This window comes from Vulpes vulpes, chromosome 15, assembly GCF_048418805.1.
Source record: "Vulpes vulpes isolate BD-2025 chromosome 15, VulVul3, whole genome shotgun sequence".
Taxonomy (NCBI): Eukaryota; Metazoa; Chordata; class Mammalia; order Carnivora; family Canidae; genus Vulpes; species Vulpes vulpes.
This window is the reverse complement of record NC_132794.1, coordinates 104,355,082-104,380,302: the sequence shown is the minus strand read 5'-3', so window position 1 is coordinate 104,380,302 and position 25,221 is coordinate 104,355,082. Positions and strand designations below refer to the sequence as shown.

The following is a 25,221-nucleotide window of genomic DNA, read 5'->3' as shown; positions in this document are numbered from 1 at the left end:
TTATATACTCATACCCCTCTTCAAAATGTTCGCCTGGTTTTCTAAGTCAGATATTTCAATCTTGACATTTTCTTTTATCCAAAGTTCTCTTTTCTTTGTTACTTCATACTCATTATTGAAATCTGTAATTTCCTTAATAAATTTTTCTTCCTCCTCTGTCACTTTTTTCTTCACAGCCTCCTGAAAAACAGAAACAAAAGATCAAATATAGATGGTAATTGTACTGTTATTCTTTAGTGATTCAAAATGCAATCATTTTGAATATTAACAACAAATATATAAAATTATAATTCCCATTATTATTACAAAAATGCTTTATTCCTCCAGCAATATGAAGCTATTACATACCAACTATTTCCACACGGAAGTTTTATCTTTAATATTTTGGGAGTATTATTGAGGTAGAATTTCTACTACTCATCATTGTATCTGTGTTTATATATTAAACTTATAGCCATTGGTGCCATTTTGTCATTGCAATATAAATTTGGGTAAAATAATTAAATGTCCAAACCTGAACATGAAAATGTACGCTCAAGGGAATTACTTCTATAGAAAAAAAACAAGGAAATCGAAGGAAACCTTTTAAAATATAGCAAAGGAGGTAAAATTATATATTTATTTCCAAGTCAGTTCTACAAAATAGTTTACATTTTATGAAACATGAATATGAAAAAGAAATAAGAATTTCCAGAAACTCTAGAACCTAAACACTACTGAATTTTTCTATTTTTTTTCTAAGAAATGTCAATTAGTTGTGAACTACATTGGGAACTGGCCATGTTAACATAAGCACCAAGTCTGTTGATTTTGACTTCAGATATTTTTAATATTTTTAAATGTATTTTCTTTAAAATGTCAATTAATTACAAGTCACATTCCTAAACTGGCCCTGTCATTTAAAACTACTGAGTCTGTTGCTTCTGACTTAAGATAAAAAGATAAACAAAATCTTTTCACCAAGATCCATAAATATGCCTAAAGTGTGAACTCTCTGCCTTTCAAAAGCATTAAAACCAAGGTCTCAAAGCCTGAGCAATTCAAATCAGTTTCACTCATTTTTTTATGCTTATTACAATTGCAAATAATTTCTATATTGCATTCCTGCCAATAGAATTCTTTCAAACTATATTACTCTACCAACTGGTTTTAAATAGCACTTAATACTTTTCCATATCTGAACAGGAGTATCTGCCAATATGCATACAGATAATTTTCTAAGAGTACACCTAAGTATATTTAAATACTTTTCAATACTGTTAGTGAAATAGATATTTCTAAGTGGCTGTAGGCTTACAAAGGCTTGAAGAAGCATATTCCTCTGGTTTGTAATTTCACTACACTGTCTTTCTAAGGCATTTTCATGAATTTTCCAAAGCTGTAAGAGGAAGGCTTTTTCAGAAAACTGCTGAACCTTTAAAGTAAAAAAACAGAAATCAGAATGAAACAATTAGGGTGCCTTAGTTAAGAGAACAAATATTAACCTTAAATACAAAATAAATTTCACATTAAGCATCTTATTTTAAATGCACTATCATATATTATTTTAGAAGTGTTCTATAATTACAAGTTTTAAAATGTTTTCCCCCAATAAGACATAGGCCCCTTATGGGCAGAAAATGCATTTTCTTTTCTCTTTGCAATACCTAACACATTTCTTAGCTTAGGTACCAACGCTTTTTAACTACACACATTGAAATCTGCTTCAAGACAGCTTGTGTTAAAGAGCAAGTTTCTATTCTCATCACTTATAAGGAAGATATGGATGAATTAAACATGTATACAGTATGACTAATAAAATGAGATAAAATCTACAAACCACAGGCAAAAACCCAGTCCCATGACTACAGTTATACTAAGAAAAACACAAATCTGCTAAAGTCCTCAAATGCTTTTGAGAACTCATTTTTTAATTTTAGTACCTCATTTGGTTCTAGTTAGCAAGAGACATAATAAACATTAATATTGGATATGTAACTATTATTTCACTTGGGCCATAAAGAATAGCATCTCTTGAGACCATGAATATTGAAATGGAAGTCAGGAAGCTTTAATATATAAAAGCTAAAATTGATGCCAGACTGGGAATAATCTTTCCTCTATATTCAGTACTGGCCCTCATAGGAAAGCATCACTTTTAGTTTGGGGCTGTTCCCATCTCCATAGTGAAAAGAAAAAGGAAATAAATTCAATTTAAATTGCAGAAAGCAAGATTTATGTTAGCCATAAGAACTTCCTGAAGGTGAGAGACAGAGTGTGAAATCTCTGTCCCAGAAGATACTGAATAGTAAAGAGCTTAGGAATAGTCTAGTCCAGAGGCAAAAGGCTGGCCTGAAAGAGATTTTGAAATGATATGGCTAAAAAGTCCTGGAAATACTGGCATTAAAAAAAGTAACAGAAAAAAAGGAACAGAAATAAAACATAAAATATGATCTTGCATGTATATTATGTCATGGCACATCTACTCACACCTTTAGTACTTGCTGCTGTTCTCATCAACTCTATCTTAAGAAGACATCAATAGAGAACGAATAAAGAGATACAATTTTCATGAGCAAAGAAACTCAGAAAAAGCTTTTAAAATGGGGGAAGCAGGACTGGGGCAGTTAGTTATTTTACTAAGAAGAAAGAAATCATAAAACATATGGCCAGATCTAAGAAATCACATAGAAAATGGTAACAATAGCAAACAGGAGTATGATCATGAATCTACCATATTTATTTAGAATAAGAAAACACTTCAGAGATATTTACTATTTATTATATAAATGAGAATAAAATGAGTCCAGAAAAGTGAAATTCCTCAACAAAGGTAATGTAATTAATTACGGGCAAACCAAGGACTAAAATCCAGCTCTTCCGATTTCCTTTCTCCTATGGGACTAGAACTATTTCAAAGTAATTGAGATACTTTTGGAACTAAAAGGAACTCCATTCTCTATAATAGTAGAAGGTTAAAGTATGTAAGTTTGAGAAACACAAAAAGTATCAGAACTTAATGAGAAAAGGTTGCTTGTAGTATACCCAACTCTCAGGATTGCTATTCTGGAGGGTAAGCATGAATGCATTCAAGATTGCTTTAAGACCAAATATTGGGCTGGATAAATTTTAATTCAATAAGGTATGTCACGTATGAATCAAAGTTCCTGAATTCTGATTGTTTCTGCCACAATCAGATTCTGTTGTGAAAGACCTATGATGAAACCCAAAAATGAAGAAAATATTAATCAGACTAAGAAATTTTTAAGTAAGACATAACTAAATTTATTATTCAGATTCAGAAGAGCCTTATGTTAAGAAATAAAAAATTAAGGTGTCCCATTCCAGCTATTACCAACTAAGATCTAAAATTACACTGAGCTCATGTCCTCTTTCCTAAAAAAGAAAATAAATATTAAAGAGAGCTATTAGACAAGCTGTCATTTAATTGGAATATTTTACCATAATCTGAAAAATGAAACCTATATAACCCAAATGAAAAGTAGACAGCTATTCAAAAGCTTTATAAGAAAGGTATAACTATAAATTTCCTCTTCCCCTAAACTTCTATAGGAATTATCATTTTGAGGTATTTTCTGCTTCTTTGTTGTTGTTATTTTTATTATTACTTTATTATTATTATTGGCCTGCTTCTCATCATTATTCCCACTTTCTGTCTTATACTCTGCCTTTATCTTTTACTTCCACATTTTCCTCTGTAAAGCAACCTAAAGAAGTTCCAGAGTCAATAACTACAGAAAAATTACAGTAACACTAATTTTTAAATTCACTTAGGATCTGTGATGAGAACATTTAATACAAGAAGGAATTGGCAAGTAAAAGAAAAAGCATAATAGAAAAAAAGGCAGGAGTTTGGGAAAGCTCAAGTCAGTAAAATTATTGTCCACAATATGATGATTCACATGGTGAAGACAAAGGTAAGTTAGAGTTGCAGTAGCTACCCAGGTCTATTATTAATAGAGTTTTTTCATATTTTAATGAAAAATTAAAGGACAAAGACTTTTGGATTTTCCAAGTTCCTCTCTGCCAAGCAAACATTGTTACTCTTAAAAACTGAAATAGCTTTTCATGGCCCCCTACTTGCAGAATGTGTTTCTCATTATTTCTTTTGTTTTTGCTGTTATCACAACCAACTCTGTAAACTATTTTTCACACTCTTGTATTTGAAAACCAGACCCTCTGATGTATAAAATAGGTAAATAATTTCAAATATAACCCCAAACATATTGCTATGATCATAAGACAAGGTCATTTCACAGAATAAATTATCAGAAACATCTCTTGTTGTAAGAGTGATAGGTGGGGATCAGAATTGGAAAGATATTAGAAGAAATGTAAAACTGTGACTTAAAAATAATTTTAACTAGGGTATAACTGACATATAACATTATATTAGTTTTGAGTGTACAACAAAATGATTTGATGCTTATATACACTGTCAAATAATTACCACAGCCAAGTGTAGTTACCATTTGTCACCAAACTTATAAAATCTTTTTTTTCTTGTTAGGAGAACTTTTTAAGATTTATCCTCTTAGGAACTTTCAATATCACTGACTATGGTCACCAGGCTGAGTACTATGACATGATGATTTATTTATAACCAGAAGACTGTACTTCTTGACCCTCTTCACTCACTTTGCCCATCACCCAAACTCCTCCCCACTGGTAACTACCAATATATTCTCTGTATCTGTTAGTTTGGTTTTTCTTTGTTAGTTTGTTTAAATTCCAAATACAAGTGAAATCATATAGTATTTGTCTTTATCTGATTTACCTCACTTAGCATAATACCTTCAAGGTCCATCCATGTTGTTGCAAATGGCAAGATTTCATTCTTTTTTATGGCTGAGTAGTATTCCATTATGTACTTACCACATCTTCTTTATCCATTCATTCACTGATGGATACTTAGACTGTTTCCTTATCTTGGCTATTGTAAATAGTGCCACAATGATCATAGGGGTACACATATCTTTTCAAATTATTGTTCCTATTTTCTTTGGATAAATACCCAGAAGTGGAATTGCTGGATCATAATGGTAGTTGTTTTTAATTTTTTGAGGAACCTCCACACCATTTTCCATAGTAGTTGTACCAATTTATAATACTGCCAACAGTGTGAGGGGGTTCTGTTTTCACATCCTTGCCAACACTTGTTATTTCTTGTCTTTTGTTTATTTATCTTTTTTATTATAACGATCCTAACAGATATGAAGTGATATCTCATTATGATATTGATTTATATTTTACTGATGATCAGTAATGCTGAACATTTTCCATATGTCTGGTGGCCATTTGTATGTCTTCTTTGGAAAAATATTTATTTATATTCTCTGCTTATCTTTAAATCAGAGTGATTTTTTTTTTTTCCATATGTTCACCAGTTTTAGCAAGGCAGCAGGAGAGGGCAGGGATAGGGCACATCCACTAGTGTTAGCAGGGAAATTGGAAAGTGCTATGACTGTGTGCACCTACCAGTACAAGGAAGGTAAAGGGAGAGTGCAAAAATGGCTCCCACCAACATTGGTGCTAGCAAGTCAGCAAAATGGTACAAGGTGGAGGAAGAGTGAAAAAATGGGGCACTGCCTGTGCTGCCATCTCTGGAGAGAGTCCCATAGGCCCATGTCGTTCTGACAGTTGCTTTATGATTAAGAAATAAATTTCTCCTTTACACACATGCATGTGTGTGTGTGTGTGTGTGTGTGTGTGTGTGTGTGTGTGTACATGTATATACACATATATACTCTAGGTGCTTTTCACACTGCTGCTTTTGTACTAGTTCTGGGGCAAATGATTCTACATATGAGCCCTTTAAGAGCAGAATCTCAGTTCCATACAGTCCTTTGGATCTCTTGGATGTAATAAGCACCACTGGTTTTCAAAGCCAGATGTTTTGAGGGCTCATCATTCCCATGTAGGTCCCAAGGATTGGTGTGCCTGACGTTGATGTGGTACTCAGGGAGAAGCTCCGTATTTGTAAGCTCCCTCCTGATCAAGGGTTGCTGTGCCAATGTAGGGAGGGAGGTCTGGTGAGACTATGTCTCTGTCTCCCCCACCCATTTCAGTGTGGCCCTGTCTGTTATCCTTTGTTGTGGAATAATTTTTCAGCTAGTTTCCAGAAGGAATTTTTCAATATGTAGCTGTAGATTTGGTGTGTGCATGGGAGATGAGTTCAGATATTCCTATGCTGCCATCTTGAACCACCTCCCAAAATATTTTTGAACATATCTTTCCCAGTCAGGTTTTAATTGAGGCACAATCTTATAATCTATGGTAGCTTGGACATCTTACCATAAACATTTAAGAGACACTAACTCTATCTCCTAACTAAGTTACCCAGGAATATCAAGGGGATATGACTAAAAAAAGAAAAGAGTAGAAGGTTCCTATACTAATATAAATTTCTCTTTCTCTTCTTTTTCCCCTGACTACAAATGAAGAGAAAATATTTTCATGCAGCCTTAAAGTTATATTCTAGAATCAAACAGCCAAGCTTTGTCAGAAAATATTGCTGTTTTGGAAAATTTTAATTTATAGCAGTGCCAACATTCCGGTTAATTCTGCTTCCCTCAGCAATAAAGATTTTTTTCTTTCCATTTTATTCCTCTTGGGATATTTGATTTTTCAACAGAGCTTATAGTTTTCCCAGTGAGCTGACTTATCTGGTCAACTAGGTCAGTTTTCAGCATAGCCATGATTTGTGACTCTTCACTACTCTTGCTGCCTGGGTGCCTTTAGGTATTTTTCTACCAGAAGAACTTGAAAATTGAAAATGACTGAGGATTCTAAATTAATGTTTAGGTCCAAGTAAGCAAAGTATAAAGCTTCTCTTTGTTGTGGTTGCTGTTGTTTAAAATAGTCTCAGACTTTAGGAACTGACATTTTGCTGATTAAATGGTCGGCCTCATAGTGTAAGGCAACTTTACATAAGAGTTACATAGATTTCACATTTGTAAGCTCATAGCAATCGGGGAAAGACTGTGTTTGTTATGACTACAATAATAGACATTGTAAATTCTAGAGTACATCAATGGATATTGTATTGATAGATTTAAGGTTTTGTAAAAAATATATATATATATATTTTATAAATGTATCTCTTAACCACAGATTTAGTACTTAAAATTCACTATGACACAGTGATCCAACGTCAGAAGTTTCAATATTAGGAAATATTATTCCTTACAATAGCTCATAAGACTTTTTGTGGTCTGCACTCCTTATTCACTCTCCAACCTTATCTTCTATTATTCTCTTCATTCACTCTCTCTAGCTACATTGGCTTCCTCATTATTCCTTGGACATACCAGGCACACTCTCTCCGTATAGTCTTTGCACTGGCTGTTCTCTCTACCTGAAAATCTTTTCCCAGATTCCTCCTGGTTTGTTCCTTTACTTCAGTTGAGTCTTTGCTCATCTCTCATCTTCTCATTGAAGGTTATTAGGATGCCAGATAAGACCACTGCTATTTAAATCTGTTCGGGAAGTTCTTATTAGTACAATATGGTAAAAAAAAAAAAAAAAAAAAAAAGATATAATTATCAAAAAAGCTGGTATACAATTTTATTTGTTTATGCAAATGCCATTGTCACATACCTAACAAATCCAAATGAATCTACTGAGAAACTTAGAAATAAAAAAAGAATTAAATAAAAAGGTTAGTAACAAATATCAAAAACTAAGCATCTTCTATAGTTACCAACAATAAATAGAAAAAAAGCATGAAAATATCTCATTCATAACAGCAACCAAATAAAAAAAACACAAATAAGCTTAGAAAATATAAGACATATATTAGAAAAAAGAACCTCTACTGAAGAACATAAAAGATACAAATAAATGTGGAAAAACACATTGTTTAAAATCTTGGAGTGGGGTAGGCTTTCCCAAGTCTGAGATGGATTTCAGAACAAACAAACAAAAAAGATTAAAAATTCTAGCAACACAAACATTCTAAATTTTGACTAGATAAAATATGTCATAAAAATGCAAGCTTTGTACAAATAACATTTGCAACAAATGACAAAGAAGAGTAATTATCTGTAACATATAAAAAGCTAGATGTCAATAAGAAAAAAACAAGGAGAGGATATGACTAGGTATAACACATGGTAAATATTAGCAGTCAATGAACAAAATTAAAAATATAAGTAAACAAAAAATTCAAATTAAAACTATAAAAGGATGACATTTTTCTCTTATACTTACCAAAAGAATTGATCATTTCAATTATATGAGTAGTGAAATTATACAAAAATAAACTGGAAAAACTTCTGGAGGACAATTTAGAAATTATCAAAAGTCTTAAAAGTATACAATTACTGATAGAGAAACTTGATTTCTAGGACTTTATCCTAAAAAAATCTAAGTGCATCACGGTGCATGTGCAAGATTGTCATCCCACCCCAGTGATATTAATAATAATTTATTAATAATAATCATAAATATTTATCAATAGGAAAGTAGTTAACTAAAATATGGTATAGCCATTGAGTGGAATACTATGCAATTATTAAAAACTGTTTATTTAGATATAGATTTACTGAGATATGTGGGATATAGTAAATGGGAATAAAGCAAATCATTTAAGAAAATTATACATGGACTTAAATAATTTCAAAAGACCTGTGAAAATAGTATATACAGTAGAACTATGGATAGTTTTAACTGTGTTTTACATGTTCCTATTTTGGGGATAATTTGCAATAAACATATACTACTTTTATGAAGAATTAAAACAAAGCTCGTTCAATTCAGAAAAAAAAATGTCTGCTGTATGTTCATCAAATATAATGGTAGGAGGCCCTTATATTTCCTGAGAATTTAACCTTCTCCTAGTAGCAACATAAGCAAATGCTCCTCATAAAAGAGAAAGGAAAAGGAGCCTCATAATAAAGAGAAAAAGACAATTTTAGAGGAACAACCTAATCCTTTATCCTACTGTGGCAGTCACATATCTCCCATTCCTTCCTCTTTTCTGTCTTTTCTCAGAAGGAATTAATTAGAATTTTAACCAGGAAAAACTGGACTATATTTAAAGCCATGGAACTAGACTGAATCAAAGAAGCTGAGGTAGGCAACCTTTCAATTTATCTTGAGATATTAATTCAGGCAATAACAATTCATAAAACCACATTAAGTACCAAAGGCTATATGACATATTCTTCTTAGCAACCTCAAGATCACAGGCACAACTGTGGGTAGCCAGTTTGCTTTTAACCTCTTTCATTCTCCTTTTTTGAACCATCTGGTGTTACAAAATCCATAGCCAACCTAAGTCTAACCTTCTCAAAATAATTCCCATACTCCAAACATATTCTTCCCCTTTTCCTCAAATAAAACTCCTATTTCCAAAGAACTGCTGATTTTGCTAGATATTAATCTGATTAGGGAAAGAGCAGTAATGCGCAAATACTAATAGGCCAAGAACATCTGTAATGATACTTCTTAATCTGAAAGACTCACTGTGGAGATAGTTTGAAATAAGGTAACTTCTATGCTATTTGACAATTCAGAGGGCAGTACCTTATCTTACCTATCACTACATCTTCCTATTCTGTCAGGATATAAAACAATGGAATGCTGCAGGTAGTGATTTTTCATGTACTGCTTTTAATGGAAAACTATAAAATTTCACAGATTCTTTAAAACATACATTTTCCTCCTCATAGTAAGAAAACTTGGCACATGAGCAAGAAGAGATCATACCTCAGTCAAGTATACTACAAGAAACTAGGTTGGGGATATTCACATCAACTTGTCAACCAGCAGCTTTAGCTTTAGGAAGACAGTTCATTCTTTAAGAACTAGAGAAAACAAGGATGGGATAAGGAACAATGTATATACTGTATCTGTTGGCAAGCTGTAAGTCTAGACAGTTCTCACATAATAACAGCATAAACCCCACCAAAAAAATACTGTAATGGTAGATAAAAGGTGAATTGCCCAAAAGCTTACAGAACTTTAAGTCTCTAAAATATATCACTGCTATAGGGTGCAAAAAGATAAATTTTGTCAGTCAATTATGTAATGTCCTCAAGAGGATGCAAAGGTATGTCCCCTAAAAAACAAGAGCAAGTAAGGACATAAAAGATTTAGATAAAAACACAAGCTGAGATAAAAAGGAAGATAGGAAATGAAAGACATATAAAAAAGAAGAGCCCAACAGAGCTTTTAAATTTACACAGTATTAAATAATACAGCCAACACTGCAAAAGATGGAATCAGTAATGTAAAGTATAAGGAGTTCTCCAAGGCTGCTGAGTAGATGATGGGTTCAGAGAAGAGAGAGCAAAGATCTAATCTTATAAGCAATAGGAATACTTGAAAAAGAAATCACAGTTAATAGTTGAGGTTAAAATGGGAGACTCATCTATGGTCTAGACAAAACTAATAGCTACATATGTGAACAAATTTGGAATGATAAGGATAAAAAAAAAATCTGTACAATCAATCAGGAAAGAAAAATTAAAACAGGTTACCTGAAAAGGACTTTTAAAAACCAGGCTGATTTCAATATATCTCTTCTGCATTAATAAATTTCAAAAATCAGTAGTGCTACTTGTTGTGATGAGCACTGAGTGTTATATGTAAGTACTGAATCACTAAATTATACACCTGAAAGTAATATTACATTGTATGTTAACTAACTGGAATTTAAGTAAAAACTTAAAAAATCAGGAGCGCTAGATCTACATAATTTTCTAAAAACAGGTGTGAGCCAAGAATTCTGTATACAGACAAGCTTTCATTTAAGTGTGAAAACAACAGAAAGAAATTTAAAATCTTAATGGCTTAGAAAATCCATCATGCACATATTTTTCCCGAAGAATTACTTTAACAATTATACAGATTGACCAAAAGATAAAAAAGAAATAAGAACTCAAGAATGAGGAAGTTGAAGCATTAAGAAATTTTAAAGTGAAGAATTCTGGTTAATATGGCAGTCTAAGCAAAATGTGGGAAGGACACACTTTTTACTCAAATATAGAGAAATGCTATACAAACTAGAACTACATTTAAAACAGATACTGTTTACACAGCCAACCTGAAAGCAAGAATGGGAAATCATCATGCCAGAAACAAAGAGATGACTCAAGGTAAAGATGTTGTGCTAGAATTAAAGCCCAAGGGAAATCTTTGAGATCGGATACAGGTGTTAGGGGTTAAGGTTTTAAATGCTCACATAAGACCAAAAGTCAAGACCAGAAGGAGCTGGAACTAGGCTCACTGGATAAAGTCAGGAATTGAGAAGTGTCTAGCCAGTTGTGCACGTGGAATAACAAAACTCCATTCACTGTTTTAGAGAAGCAGCACATAAACAAGCTGCCACCATTGAGTCATGAGTGGAAGGAGTCATTCCCAAGAAGCTCCAACCCCAAGATTGAACGGTTCATGGATAGGAAATTCATATGTCTCTTATTCATGTACTGCAGAAATCCTAAGCTCAGAAGTTAACATAAAAATGGTCCTGAACAAGTGAAACTTGTTAAGGCCCTGGCAATAGGGGTGAAACTGCTTCATAGCAGTCTTTTTTATCAAAAGAATATGTGATATTCCTAAGAAACATAAACCCCGTGAAAAATAAGTTGACAATAGAAATATTTAAAGCTCATAACAAAATACAACTACATAAGAAAGCCATCAGTTGAAACAGGCAGAATTCACAGAAAACAGAATTATATGAGAAAAGTTTTAATATAGTCATCCAGCAATATTTATTTAACACCACTGCAACCCAAGCACCGTTCTAGATACTGGAAATAACAGTTGTGAACAAATTAAATAAATTTGTATTCCTTGTGGAGCGTACATTCCATTGGTGGGGGAGACAAGTAATAAACAGATCAATATAAGATATGTCAAGATGCAGTAAGTGTTACAAAATAAAGGACTGTGAATAGACAGAGATGGGATGGTATGATAGTATTTTATATACTGGAGGTCAGGGAGGATCCTCTTCAGTAGTCATAACCAAACTTTCTGGTCTCATGACTTTTCTGTCTTTTAAGACTTTATAGTCTTAAAAAATTATTGATATTTTTGATTATTTTTGTAAGCTAGACCTATCAATATTTTCTATATCAAATATTAAAACAGAGAAATTTTAATAAACATTTAATTCATTAAGAACTACCAATACATTTATTGCATATTTAAAAACATATATTTATGAAAAATAATATTCCCCCCAAAATAGTAAGAAGAGTTGCATTTACATTTTTTTGTGAATCTTTTTTAATGTCTGGCTTAATAGGAGACAACTGAATTCTCGTATCTGCTTCTTTATTCAATCTTTCAAAATAAGTTTTTTTGGTTGAAGTATATGAAGAAAATCTGGCCTCACACAACATATTTTAATACCCTTTTCAAATGATTGTGGGTATGCTTGATAGTGCACCCAAATTAAACTAGTGGTAGTTCCTTAAAGGTTAGTTGCAATGTAGAATCTGAAACTATTTCAATAAACTTTTCACCGTCTGTTACAATAAAATCAATTGGTCTATCTTGTGCTTTCAGAGAATCTTTTATCCATGAGTGGTTTTGTAACATTATGTGTTGGCCATTTGGGAAATGCTGCTTCACTGAAGTATTCAGATCCTCCAAATGTTGATGCATGTCATAATATGATACTAAAAAACAACATTCATTAATATCATCAACAAACTCATCAGAAAAATCTTAAGTATTGGGAAAAATGCTGTCAAGTTTATAGTGACAGATATGAGTCTTCCAAAATTCTAATTTTTGTTTGAAAGGCTGAATATTATCGTTGGCAAGATACTACTACTACTATCAGTTGTTTGCCTTAAAATGTCAGGGTCACTTCATTTTTGAGAAAATTTTGCCAAGTATTCAAGTTTAAATAACTACAGTCTGTCAGTTATTCAAGTAAAAATGGTGTTCCAGAAAAAAAGAGCTAGTTCATTTTGTAACTGAATCACGTAAGTGCTCACCCTTGAGACAATCATTGTACTTTGGAATACAGTAGTACTTTATGTGAACCTATCATTTCATCACACGCAATATTAAAAACTCATACTCAACAGTCAGCTTCAAAACAAGGCATTTAGTGAAACTGGCGGGTTTTGTCCTTTACTGTGAGTTTATGTCAGTGAAGAGTACAATAACTACTAGTACAGTTTGGTGCTACTGCCTTGATTTGTGCTAGGACACCAACAGATTTACTCATCATTGCCTTTACTTAGCATCAATGTGCATGTGCGCACAGCGAAAATGGCAAAAAAATGCCTCTGCATTGTTAAGAAAAAAGTCTGACCTCCCAGACCTCCTGAAGGAGTCTTGGGGATGCCTATGGTTGCAGATCATACAAAAACCATAGGTCTAAAGTGGCAACTGCAACCTCAGGTAACCAACCATCAAGATTTGCATGCAACTGTCTTTTTTTTTTATTTTTTTTTTTATTTATGATAGTCACAGAGAGAGAGAGAGAGAGGCAGAGACACAGGCAGAGGGAGAAGCAGGCTCCATGCACTGGGAGCCCGACGTGGGATTCGATCCCGAGTCTCCAGGATCGCGCCCTGGGCCAAAGGCAGGCGCCAAACCGCTGCGCCACCCAGGGATCCCTGCATGCAACTGTCTTGATGTAAAGTCTCATATTCCAGTGGAATGGTTGGTCACCCTACTGAAAAAGACCTCAAAGAAATGAGTGTACACAAAACCCCACTAGCTGATGGAAAAAGCATTTAGGCAGAAGAGGCAGCAGGTAAAAAAGCCCTGAAGTAAAAAACTGGCTGGCATATCCAAGAACAAAAGAAACCACTACAAAGGTAAACACCCTTAGAAAATTAGATTATCCCCACAAAAATGCCAAATGCTATTCTCTAAGGACATCCAGTGACCTCATCTATTTTTATGCTTTAATTACTCATGACAAAAGTGAAGTTTTTCCTTACAGAACCACACAGAAAACATCAGAAGTTATTACAGATTTTTTTTAGAAAGGAGAACATCAAGAATTTTGCATTCATAGTTAAGTTTATGCACTTGAAGCTATCTGATGTCAACTCCCAAATTAAGGTAGAAAGTCGTTATGTAATTTATTTCCAGTTATTCATGGTGCAATATAGATGTTGCTTAATGAATGTTTGTTAAATGAATAATTACCCAATGTGTGATTGGAGATATTTAGAAATGAGGAAAACAGTTAATTGATTTTCTAAAAATCACAAAAGGCAAAAAAGCAAACTTTTGAAAGGGCATTCTTTTGTGCTGTATAGTCCTAGGAGGTCAGCAAACTAAATGTAATCTCATGCTTTCTGCACACTGAGCCACAAACGTAGTGTTCTTTAATTAGAGAACCCTTCTCTCAGTTCCTGGAAAGGAAGTTTTATTTTGGGTTTTGTTTTTTTGTTGTTTTTTTTTTTCTGTTGAGAACATTTCTAACATTTTAGCCTAAACAATTTACTTAGAGTAGCTCTTTAAAGAGAAAAGAAAAGAAGAAAGAAATAGGCACATTGGTGGTAGATTTTATACAATTAGAAGCAGTGCAGTAGATTTTCCACTTTGTGGGCCCAAGCCAGGAAGTGTGCAACTTTTCTGATTTATAAGCACTTGCAAATAGAAAGGCTATCTAGCATACTGTTATAGAGTTTGCTCTAAACTGCTATTACCATGAAATATTCTTTGGATTTTCTTAAGATCATGAAAACAAAGTTGAGAAAAAGGAGTTCAATAAATGCTATATATAATATTTTTCACTTCATTTAGAAATATAATCATTTCAGTTTTGTCAAAATGAAGAGAGATCACTACTTCTCAGAGACCAGCCCCCTCATAAAAGAATTGGAACCATGGACATAACCATTAATCAAGCAGCTCATCTTAAGAATGAGTGTGTCAAATGGCCAATAAGCACCTGAAAAGATGTTCAGCATTAATGTCATTAAGGAACTTGACATATAAACCAAAACCAAAGTATAAAGCAGATACTGCCCTACTCCCACTAAGATGACTATAACACAAAAACAAAACGAATTAAAAAAAACCCAGAAAATAACAAGTGTTGGCAAGGATATAGAGAAACTGGAGCCATGGTATACTGCTGGTGGAAAGTAAGAAGGTGCTGCTGCTATGCACAGAGTCTGGCAGTTCCTCAAAAAGTTAAACCCATCCTTACCATGTGAACCAGAAATACCACTCCTGGATGGAATACCCAGGAGAACTGATATTATATGTTCATACACAAACTTGTAGACAAATATTCACAGTGACATTATTCATTATAGCTAAAAAGTGGAAACAACCATATGTCTATTAACTGATGAATGGATAAACTAATTTGGTATAACCATGTGATGGAATATAGTATTCAGCCATAAAAAGGAATGAAGTAGTGATATATGCTACAATATGGATGAACCATGAAAATATGCTCAGTGAGAGAAGCCAGTCAGAAAAGTCCATCTATCAAAGGATTCTACTTATATGCAATATCTGGAGACAGAAGTAGATTAGTGGTGACTTAGGGCCGGTGGGGTTTGAAGGGATGGAGGGGGAGTGCTAAGTGCTTAGGGTTTCTTTTTGGAGTGATGAAAATATTCTCTATTAGGGATGATTGCATAACTTTTTGAATAGACTAAAAAACACTGCTTTGTAATTTTTAAAACGTTTTTTTAAAAGTCACATAACAGCTATGCCCTCACCCTCAACTTAAGAAATTAAACCGTATGTGTAAAAAAGTGCCCTGTATACCCTTCCCTGATTACATTTATCATCTACCCCATCAGAGATAATCACTACTTGATATTGCTACTTATCATTCCAGCATGTCATTATACTTCCACTATTTATTTATAATCCCTCATAGATGTTCTGTGTGTTTTTAAATGGTATCATACTTATGTACCCCCTTTTTAAATTACATTATTATATTTTAGAGATTTTTGGATTTTTTTTGTCATTATTTAGTGGCTTTTTCACAATGAAATTTAGCATTTAGAATTTTGAGGTCATACTTCCAGGAATAGTAACTAAATGGGTTAAATGTCTGTCTACTTTTAAAAATCAATTCAATCAGGTGATTCCTTCAAGTATTTCAAACTATCATTCAGTTCTTCTTCAAAATAAAATAAAGGAATTTTAAGTGCATGTAGTAACATTAAGACTTTATAAGGAGGGGCAGCCCGGGTGGCTCAGCGGTTTAGCGCTGCCTTTAGCCCAGGGCGTGATCCTGGAGACCCAGGATTGAGTCCCACATAGGGCTCCCTGCATGGAGCTTGCTTCTCTCTCTGCCTCTCTCTCTCTCTCTCTCTCTCTCTCTGTCTCTCTCTCTTTCTCTCTATTGTGTCTCTCATGAATAAATAAATAAAATCTTAAAAAAAAAAAAAAGACTTTATAACGACTTGAACATAAAAGACCTCTTGCTTGACTGAGGGATAACTTACGAGGGAAAACTTTGCATTATATTCTTTCATATATGATAAATCATACTAAGATTAAATGTTAAATATAATCAATTAATCTTACATATTTCAACCTACTATAGGGACTCTTTACATGGCCATTCTGGCTTTAACCACCACCAAAATACTTGTTGTAGACACTGTGGTTGCCTCCAAAATATGCATTCTTCCTTTCCTTGGTTAACTATTAGTTTTTAGAAACCTGTGCCATCCCTAGACAGCCCCCTGAATTTGGGAGAATTTACTACACTTCGCCACAATTTGTGGATATGAGATGTAGGAAAGTATCTGATGAGGATAATTTCTTGCTTTTCAGAGAAAGTTTCTACAAACTTCCTTTTCCCTCTCTTCCCGATTTAGAAGGAGAAAGCATGACTCTAGGACTTGTTAGTCATTTTTAGGGGAACACAAGAACAACCAGCATTTTGCCATTATTCTTTATTAATAAAATTCCGATTTTATTCAGAGCAGTAACATATCCAGTTAAAAGTATTTACATTCCCAGTCTCCATTTTCCAGGGTTGACCATGTGGCAAAATTCTAATCCTTAAGATTCAGGACTAAGTCCTTAGAGAGGAGTTCCCTTCCACCAAAACAATGAAAAAGCCACATGAGGAGAAGTCTTTTGATTTTCATGCTCTCCTCTTCTTCCAGCTGGAATTCAATATGATGCCTGGGGATAGAGCAGTACTAGGACTATAAGGACTAAAGCCACAGGCTAAGGAGAGTGGAACAGAAAGAATATGCTGGGGTCTTTCAGGAATTCCTTGAGCAGTTTTAATAAATGGCCCCGGGTTTCCAACTTCAGACTTCCTGGAGCAAATAACCCCTTATGAGGTTATTTGAGCCACCATGGTTACTTTTTTTTTATAAGCAACCTGATGCAATTCCAACTGATATAACCGCTGAATCAAATGTTGGGTTTTCAAATATATGTCAATAGTTTCTCAATATTGTTTAAGTTGTTTTGATCTTAATTTATGTTGTTTGCAAACGAAAGCATCCTAACCTGATGAAGCCTTCTCTCTAAGGAAGGGGTGGTACTTCTGACTAAACCCTCAGGGGCTAACACACTGCCTGACTGAAATAGATCTTTCCTGATGAGTAGCCCCTACAATTACAGGGAAACTTCTGCAAACTCACGCTATTACCTTGCTTGCATATGGCCACCCAACTGGAAAAGCATAGGAAGAAAGAAACGACACATTCTTATTAATAATTTCATTAAACGCATATGACACATACATCAAAATTGTTGAACTAACAAAGCTAAGGTTTTTAGTGAACTATGCCTTTAGTTCCCTAGCACTGTCTCCAAACTTTCCTATATCCTCATCTTTTCCTCATTCCATTCTTTGCACTATACTACAGGGTTTAAGAGTAAGGGCTCTCTAGTTAACCCTATATATCTTCAAATCTTACATCTATTGCTTGCCACTTACATGACCTCATGCAAGGTACTTGGTTTCCATGTCTCAGTTTTCTCAAATGAATAATGGGAGAATAATTCTACCAACCTCACAGGATTCTTGTGAGAATTAATTGAGATCAGGTTTGTAAAATGCTTAGCATAAGACCTGATATATAATAATGATTTATTTAATACTATCTATTACTTTTAAGGCTTTTTAAAAACATTTTATTTATTTATTGGGGAGAGCAATGGAGAGAGAGCATGAACAAAAGGAAGAGGGAGAAGCAGACTCCCCGCTGAGCAGGGAGCTTGAAGCTGGCCTGGATCCCAGGACCCTGGTATTATGACCTGAGCCAAAGGAAGATGCTTAATGGACTGAGCCACCCAGGCAGCTTTACAACAGAAGAGGTATCCCTCCTCTCATCAAAGGCTAATTCTTACCTTATGATCTGGATCCCACCCATCCTCCTTCTACCTTTTTAGGGACTTTTAGGGATGATTATCTTTTCTCTCTAGTCTTTATCTTCAACCTGTCTCTCTATAGGTCCCTTCCCATTAATATGCATAATAACAATGATAATGATGATACAGGAGATGATGAGATTTGAAACATAGATAGAATTGTCCTTTGTCAGGAGGAAGGGCATATCCTTCATAACAGGAAGAAAAGATGATCTTCACCATGGGTTTGGAGAACACCAGGTAGGAAAATAAAGAATTTCCTGTTGGATGGTCTATTTTCCCTGAAACAAAATGCAAAGTTATCTCCTGAGATAACTAAGTAGTTAAGTTAAGTAGTTCAGAAGAGAGAATAATATGTATGAGAAGAGTGAAGGTTTAAACAGTTATTACAGAGTGAAAAAGGAATGTAGTAGTATTTCCAGGCAGTATGGAGATCTCAGTTGAACTGAAGGTAACATTCATGAATACTGGATCCAATCTCCCCTGGAAATGAGTGCTGACACAGACAATTGGTTCACATGGAGTTGGAGTCTTGCCAGGGTTTGAAAAAAAATGAGAGAGGAGTCAGGAGGAAGAGTAGAATGACCAACCATAAAATCTAAGAATAAAGAAGGAAATGAATACACAGACAAGTACTAGTGGAGAAAGACAGAAATGGACACAAGGTCCTGATGAAATTAGAGAACAAAGAGCGTGGAAGAAAAGTGAAATGTTTTATTGATTTTGAAAGTGAAATGGTTTTAGGTGATGGCACAGTATGATTATGGAAATAGGTGGCTGCGGTGGAAAAGAAAAAAAGGTTACTGAAACCGTGGCGAGCAAAGAACAGGCCAGATTGGTAGCTGAATGGTCCCTACAGACAACGTTATTCACAATGATGGCAATTGTTGAGACAAAGGGGAAGCCTGGGACCAGGTACCAAATCCTAAGAGCAAAAGAGAGTATCACTGAATTAGCAGGATAACAGAAAAAAGAAGCTGGGAAAAGTTGGTAGAACATAGCAAGAGCTATCATAAGTGGGTAGAGAAATGTTCTGGAAGTAGCACTGGGAAGTAAAGAAAACATCCACCAAACCTTTATCAAGTATCCTGAATGTAAAAGAAAAATACTTTGTAGAATGGACTCCAGACTCTGAAATACAACCACTGTCTATGGAATTGTACATATGACCAAAGTGAATGTACAAGAGACAGAATACCTAAAGTTCTAGACCATATTTTTTTAAAAAATCAGCTATACATGCTTAGGACAAGGAGGGATTTTGCTTAAAGGACTTTCACGTGAAAAAGTCAGAGAGAATGCAAGCAACTAAGTATAACTACCCTCAAAAGTGTCTTGGTCACAATGAACAAAATTATATATAGAAAAGTATTAAATTGTGATAAACAGAATTTTCATGTTATCTTCTAAAATTGAGGTTAAATAATTCACTTTATTGCTTATGTTTTTTTAACTTTTTTTTTAGGATTTTATTTATTTATTCATGAGAGACACAGACAGAGAGAGAGAGAAAGAGAGAGAGAGGCAGAGACACAGGCAGAGGGAGAAGCAGGCTCCATGCAGGGAGACTGAAACGGGGCGGGGACTCGATCACGCCCTGGGCCGACAGCGGGGCTAAATTGCTGAGCCACCCAGACTGCCTTTTACTTATGTTTTTAAGTAACTTCTAATCAATAAAATTAAAAAGGCTATAAATTTTTGTCACAATTTTTACAAAAGGAAAAATCTCCATAACAAAACTCCGTTTCAGTATTATACATGATAACAATTTGTGATTTTGTTCTTTCCCTCTTTAGGTAGTAGAGTAATAGAGTACTAACAGATATGACTTTTTCTGCTGTTCTAAGAGGGTCTCCTACTGGGAGGGTTTTTACCAACTAAAAAAAAGTAATGTGTGCATTTTGAAGAAAGGTAAATGAAGCCACCTTAAGTTACTTGTTTATTTCAATATAATTAATTTTCTTTAAAAAATTCATGACATATTATTTTAGTATTGCTTTAATGTTTACATAGTAAGTTAAAATTGGGAAAAGAAAAATTAAAGTAGTCAGCCTCAGACTTTCCTCTCTTTACTTTCTCTTGAGACAGTATGGCATTATTTTTGTTTTTTTTTATAATATGTTTATACATATTAAATGCCTAAATTTTAACTATATACTACTTTTAAAACAGAAAAAAATGCTTAGGAGAAATTACAAATGTTCTATAAGTCCTTAATTTTGATTTGCTCTGTCATCAATACTAAAAAAAACCTTTCCTTGACTATCAGGAGCTTTAGGTATGTTATATTGGTAAGCATTAATGCAATCCAGGGCATGCATGTTCCTGTCTTTCTGTTTTCATATTACCAAACCTAACCACCCATACTGTAGCTCTCCAATTCACAAAGTACTCATACTATATAATCTGAGACTTTTGCAACCATATATTTTAAAGGACTCATTGAGCCCTGAAAGGCAAATGCTATCATTCAAGTTCTAATTACATGCTACCAGGGTTTTACAGAAAAGAAAAAAAAAAAAAAACCCACGAGTACTGTACTTCCTAAATACATTTTTTGACCACAAGCAACTTCCAAAATAAATGCCCCAAATATTGTCTGAATGTATCACTGTACAAATAGCTCAAGCACTGGCCTATTCAAATTATGTTCTAGTTTCTCCCAATGCTGCTTCCACTTGATAAATTGGTCAATAAATGCCAAATCAAATATTCAAGTAAATATATTTTCATTGTTATTGGCAGGCATATAATTAACTCTGAGAATAAAATATACAAGAAATCAATTTATGATTACTTCTTTAGTTCTTCCCATTAGTCATTTACATTATAATTGTGATTCCACTTTTAAAATCTTTATCCATACACATATACACACACACACACACACACACACACACAAGCCGTTTTGACTATATTATAAATCAAATTATTTCAATTACAAATTAGTATTGTATGCACTGTGAACCTCATGTTAATTTTATTAGTAAGATACAATTGTACTATAACCCCTATATATGAGCTGATTAAAAAACAATGCACACTTAAGAGCCTATATTAATTAGTAATCTCAGCAGATGTTTCTAAACAATGTTAAGGATTTGCTCTGTCTTTTCTCAAGTATAAATATTTGAGTCAACGTTTTTTATGTATGTGTATTTAGCAACAAATTCATCTCCATTTTCAACAAAATAGGCTGCTAAAAGAGAAAACAGTATAAAGAGTAAGCTTTTTTTTTTTTTTTTTTTTTTTTTTTTTTTTTCAAAGAAGACACATAAAGAGCAAATTTTTTTAAAACATTTGTTATCTGTCAGGTCAATATCTTCACCAATCTGGGAAAAATACATTTTGTATAAAAACTTACGTAAGTGACCTTTTAAAAAACTGCCCTAAATTAACTGCAAAAGCATCAGATACATTATTATATGTGGATTTCATGAAGAAAAAAAAATGTAAGATGAGCTCAAGAAATGTTTTAATAAAATATGCTATCATTACTTGTTATTTTCATTATGGTAGCTTACTTGTTTTCAATTATGTATCATGGGAAGGTCATTTAACCTCTGTGTTTCCTCATCCATAAAGGGAAATTAATAATGGTGCCATGTCACAGGATTCCTGACAGGGTTAAAGGAGTTAATATGGGTGAAGCATTTAGAACAGTGCCCAGCATACAGTAAGTGCTCAGTAAGCATCAGCTAAGCATTACCTAATTGTATGTGTTGCCTATTGCTTCGATTAGCTTCCAGTTACCAATCCTGAAAGTATCTTAATTCTTTTGGAAGAAAAAGAAAGCTACATCATGACATTCTTAATTCTCTGCCCTTCCCATCAGCTTATAGTGTTGTTAGTAGCTACTTTATCTGCTACTCATAAACAAACAGGACCTACAGTCTGAGTTAACAGTCCAAATCCTATTTTAAAAGACAGCACTCTCCCTATTATCTTACTATTAGTACTCATTAATCCATCCAAACACCAAAGTAAACTTTGTGCTAGGCATTGGATACAAACTGTGGAAGCAGAAGATGGTTAAGAGAAAAAAAAAAAAAAATTCCAGGTATCTTGCTCCCAAAATAGTGAGGGATATAAACATGCAAGTACTGTTGTTTAATTGTAACAGGGTACACTGAACTATAATTCAAAAAAATGTCCCAACCTGGCCAAGGGCAGGGTTCACAGCTGACATCTGAGTAAGCCTTGAAGGAAGATCTCACCAGGTAGAGAAGGGATAGGGATCTATGAATACTTTTGTTCACAAAGAAAACTAGTAAGTTTTCTTACTAGTTACTACTTAACTGGTAAGTTAAAACAGACATATTTTAAGCAAACAGACTTCCTCAAACAGATTTCCCATTGCACACAGTTAGTTTATTTCTAGGTGTTGAATAAATATTTTTGAATGACTGTCGCCTCCCCTCCCCTATAGGCCAGGCCTTCCTTAGGGCATACTTGGATGATGTTCTTAGTTCCCTTCCTCCCAGGGCTCAAGGAAATCTTTCTAAAACCACTTTTATCACGCCACTCCCTGATCAAAAGCCTGGAATGGTTTCCTCCTATTCCCAGATAGCTCTCTGCTTTGACTAGATTTCTCTCCCAATATGCCTTGGGCATGTTTCCCTTTTGTTCATATATCCTCTCTCTGCCCCAAATGCTTTTCTCCTATTACTTATTCCTGCCTTTCCAAAACTCTACCCATCCTTCAAAATCCTCCTTCAAGAAGCCATCAGATTGCCTTGCTTCTATTTAAAATAACAGAACTTTTCAAATGATGCAGAAAAGAGAAATGCCAGTGAAAAAATTATCCTTTTGGATGAAAGAAATGTCCAAAATGTGGTAGAGAATTGAAAAACAAAAGGCAGAGACTCTTTGGAAAGTTACATTCAATGGTGCATCAACACAGCACACTTCTTAAATTATTTACTACTCAAAATTTACACAATGCACCAACTACTTATTGAACAATTTTTTTTTTCAGGGACACTGGGCTCTTTGAAAAAGTTAACCACCCCACGTAGACCATCAATTCTTCATTACTTAAACTGGCTTCTTTAGGACAAGTGCCTATTAGGATGAGTGTCCCTGGACTGAGAGCTTGAAATATTACCCAGAAACACTGAACTGCACTAACCGGCCCAGTAGTGTGCTTCCTAATTGCGTGACAACTAGTTGAATAGTAAAATAGCCTCAAAAAGTCAAGTTAGAATAGACCTTTTTTTTCCCCAAGGGAGAAGGAGCATTCTCTACAGGTGAAGGTACCTTCAATTCCAACTTGATTTTCTCTTCATTCAGCAACTCAGTTGCTTTCTTAATTTCTTCACGACATCTGTTTATTTCCGACCTCACTGGAATACAAATGAAATCCTTAAACACCTCCACCTTTCTTTCTTTTCTTTTTTTTTCTTTTCTTTCTTTCTTTCTTTCTTTCTTTCTTTCTTTCTTTCTTTCTTTCTCTTTCTTTCTTCTTTCTTTTTCTTTCTTTCTCTCTCTCTTTCTTTCTCTCTCTCTTTCTTTCTTCTTTCTTTCTCTTCTTTCCTTTCCTTTCCTTTTTCCTTTCCTCTTTCCTTTCCTTTCCAGATTTTATATATTTATTCATGAAAGCCACCGAAAGAGAGGCCTCAGAGACAAAGGCAGAGAGAGAAGCAGGCTCCATGCAGGGAGCCCGATGTGGGACTCGATCCCAGGACCCCAAGATCACGCCCGGGCTAAAGGCAGGTGCTCAACCGCTGAGCCACCCAGGTGCCCTCTGCATCTTTCCAAAGTCCCCACTTCTGTGCACGTGGACAGTAGGGCCCCCCTCAGGGCTTGGACCGCACCTTCCGGGTTGCTTTTGGCTCCAGCCCCCACCGCCCCCCACCACCACCAACCCCCCGCCCCAGGAGACAGGACCCAGCGAGAGACGGGTGCACCGACCTTCTCGGATCAAGCGGCGACTCTCCTCGGCCTGATGCTCCGAGAAGATGATGTGCTGGAACAGGGACTCTAAGCTCATCTCAGGCCCCGGACGCCTGCGGGTCGGTTCAGGATCTGCCGGCAGGAGTGTGAGGACCCCAGAGAGAACCGCGAAGGAGGAGAGGTATTCAGAGCTCCCGCACCCCTACCCGCACCCGCACCGCCACCCGCACTGCCAACTGCACCCCCATCCGCACCCGCACCCCGACCCGCACCCGCACCCCCATCCGCACCCGCACCCCCCGACCCGCACTTCCATCCGCACCGCCACCTGCACCTCCACCCCGACCCGCACCCCGACCCGCACCGCCACCCGCACCGCCACCCGCACCCCCATCCGCACCGCCACCCGCACTGCCACCCACACCCGCACCGCCACCCGCACCCACACCCCCATCCGCACCTCTACCCGCACCCACCGCCACCCGCACTCTCACCCCCATCGGCATCCGCACCCGCACCGACACCTGCTCCCCCATCCACACCCGCACTCCCACCTCCACCCGCACCTCCACCTCCACCCGCACCTCCACCCGCACCCACACCGCCACCCGCACTCTCACCCCATCCGCATCCGCACCGACACCCGCACCCCCATCCACACCCGCACTCGCACCCGCACCTCCACCCGCACCTCCACCCGCACTGCCACCCGCACCCGCACCCCCATCCGCACCTGCACCCCCATCCGCACCTCTACCCGCACCCACACCGCCACCCGCACTCTCACCCCCATCGGCATCGGCACCCGCACCGACACCTGCACCTCCACCCGCACCACCGCCTGCACCGCCACCTCACCCGCACCACCATCCCCACCCGCACCCCCACCCGCACCCTCACCCTCACCCGCACCACCATCCCCACCCGCACCCCCCCCCCCCCCCCCCCCGCGCCTCAGCCTGGGCTCAGGACGCGCCAGGTGTGGCGCCAGGCCCCGGCCTCGCTTCCCGGTGCCTCTAAGGA

The 25,221-nt window shown here is 35.9% G+C and overlaps 1 protein-coding gene across 1 annotated transcript in view; it reads right to left on the bottom strand.

The window, feature by feature from the left end:
• CCDC172 (coiled-coil domain containing 172) overlaps nucleotides 1–24,324 on the bottom strand; it is a 55,929-nt gene extending 31,605 nt beyond the window's left edge. The window contains exons 1-4 of the mRNA XM_025995929.2: nucleotides 24,217–24,324; nucleotides 23,563–23,648; nucleotides 1,298–1,414; nucleotides 15–180 (exon numbers count right to left, since the gene is read on the bottom strand). Of these exons, the coding sequence (XP_025851714.1) occupies nucleotides 15–180; nucleotides 1,298–1,414; nucleotides 23,563–23,648; nucleotides 24,217–24,295 (448 nt within the window). The 5' untranslated portion in view covers nucleotides 24,296–24,324. The remainder of the gene's footprint in view (nucleotides 1–14; nucleotides 181–1,297; nucleotides 1,415–23,562; nucleotides 23,649–24,216) is intronic.
• Between the last annotated feature and the right edge of the window lie 897 nt (nucleotides 24,325–25,221).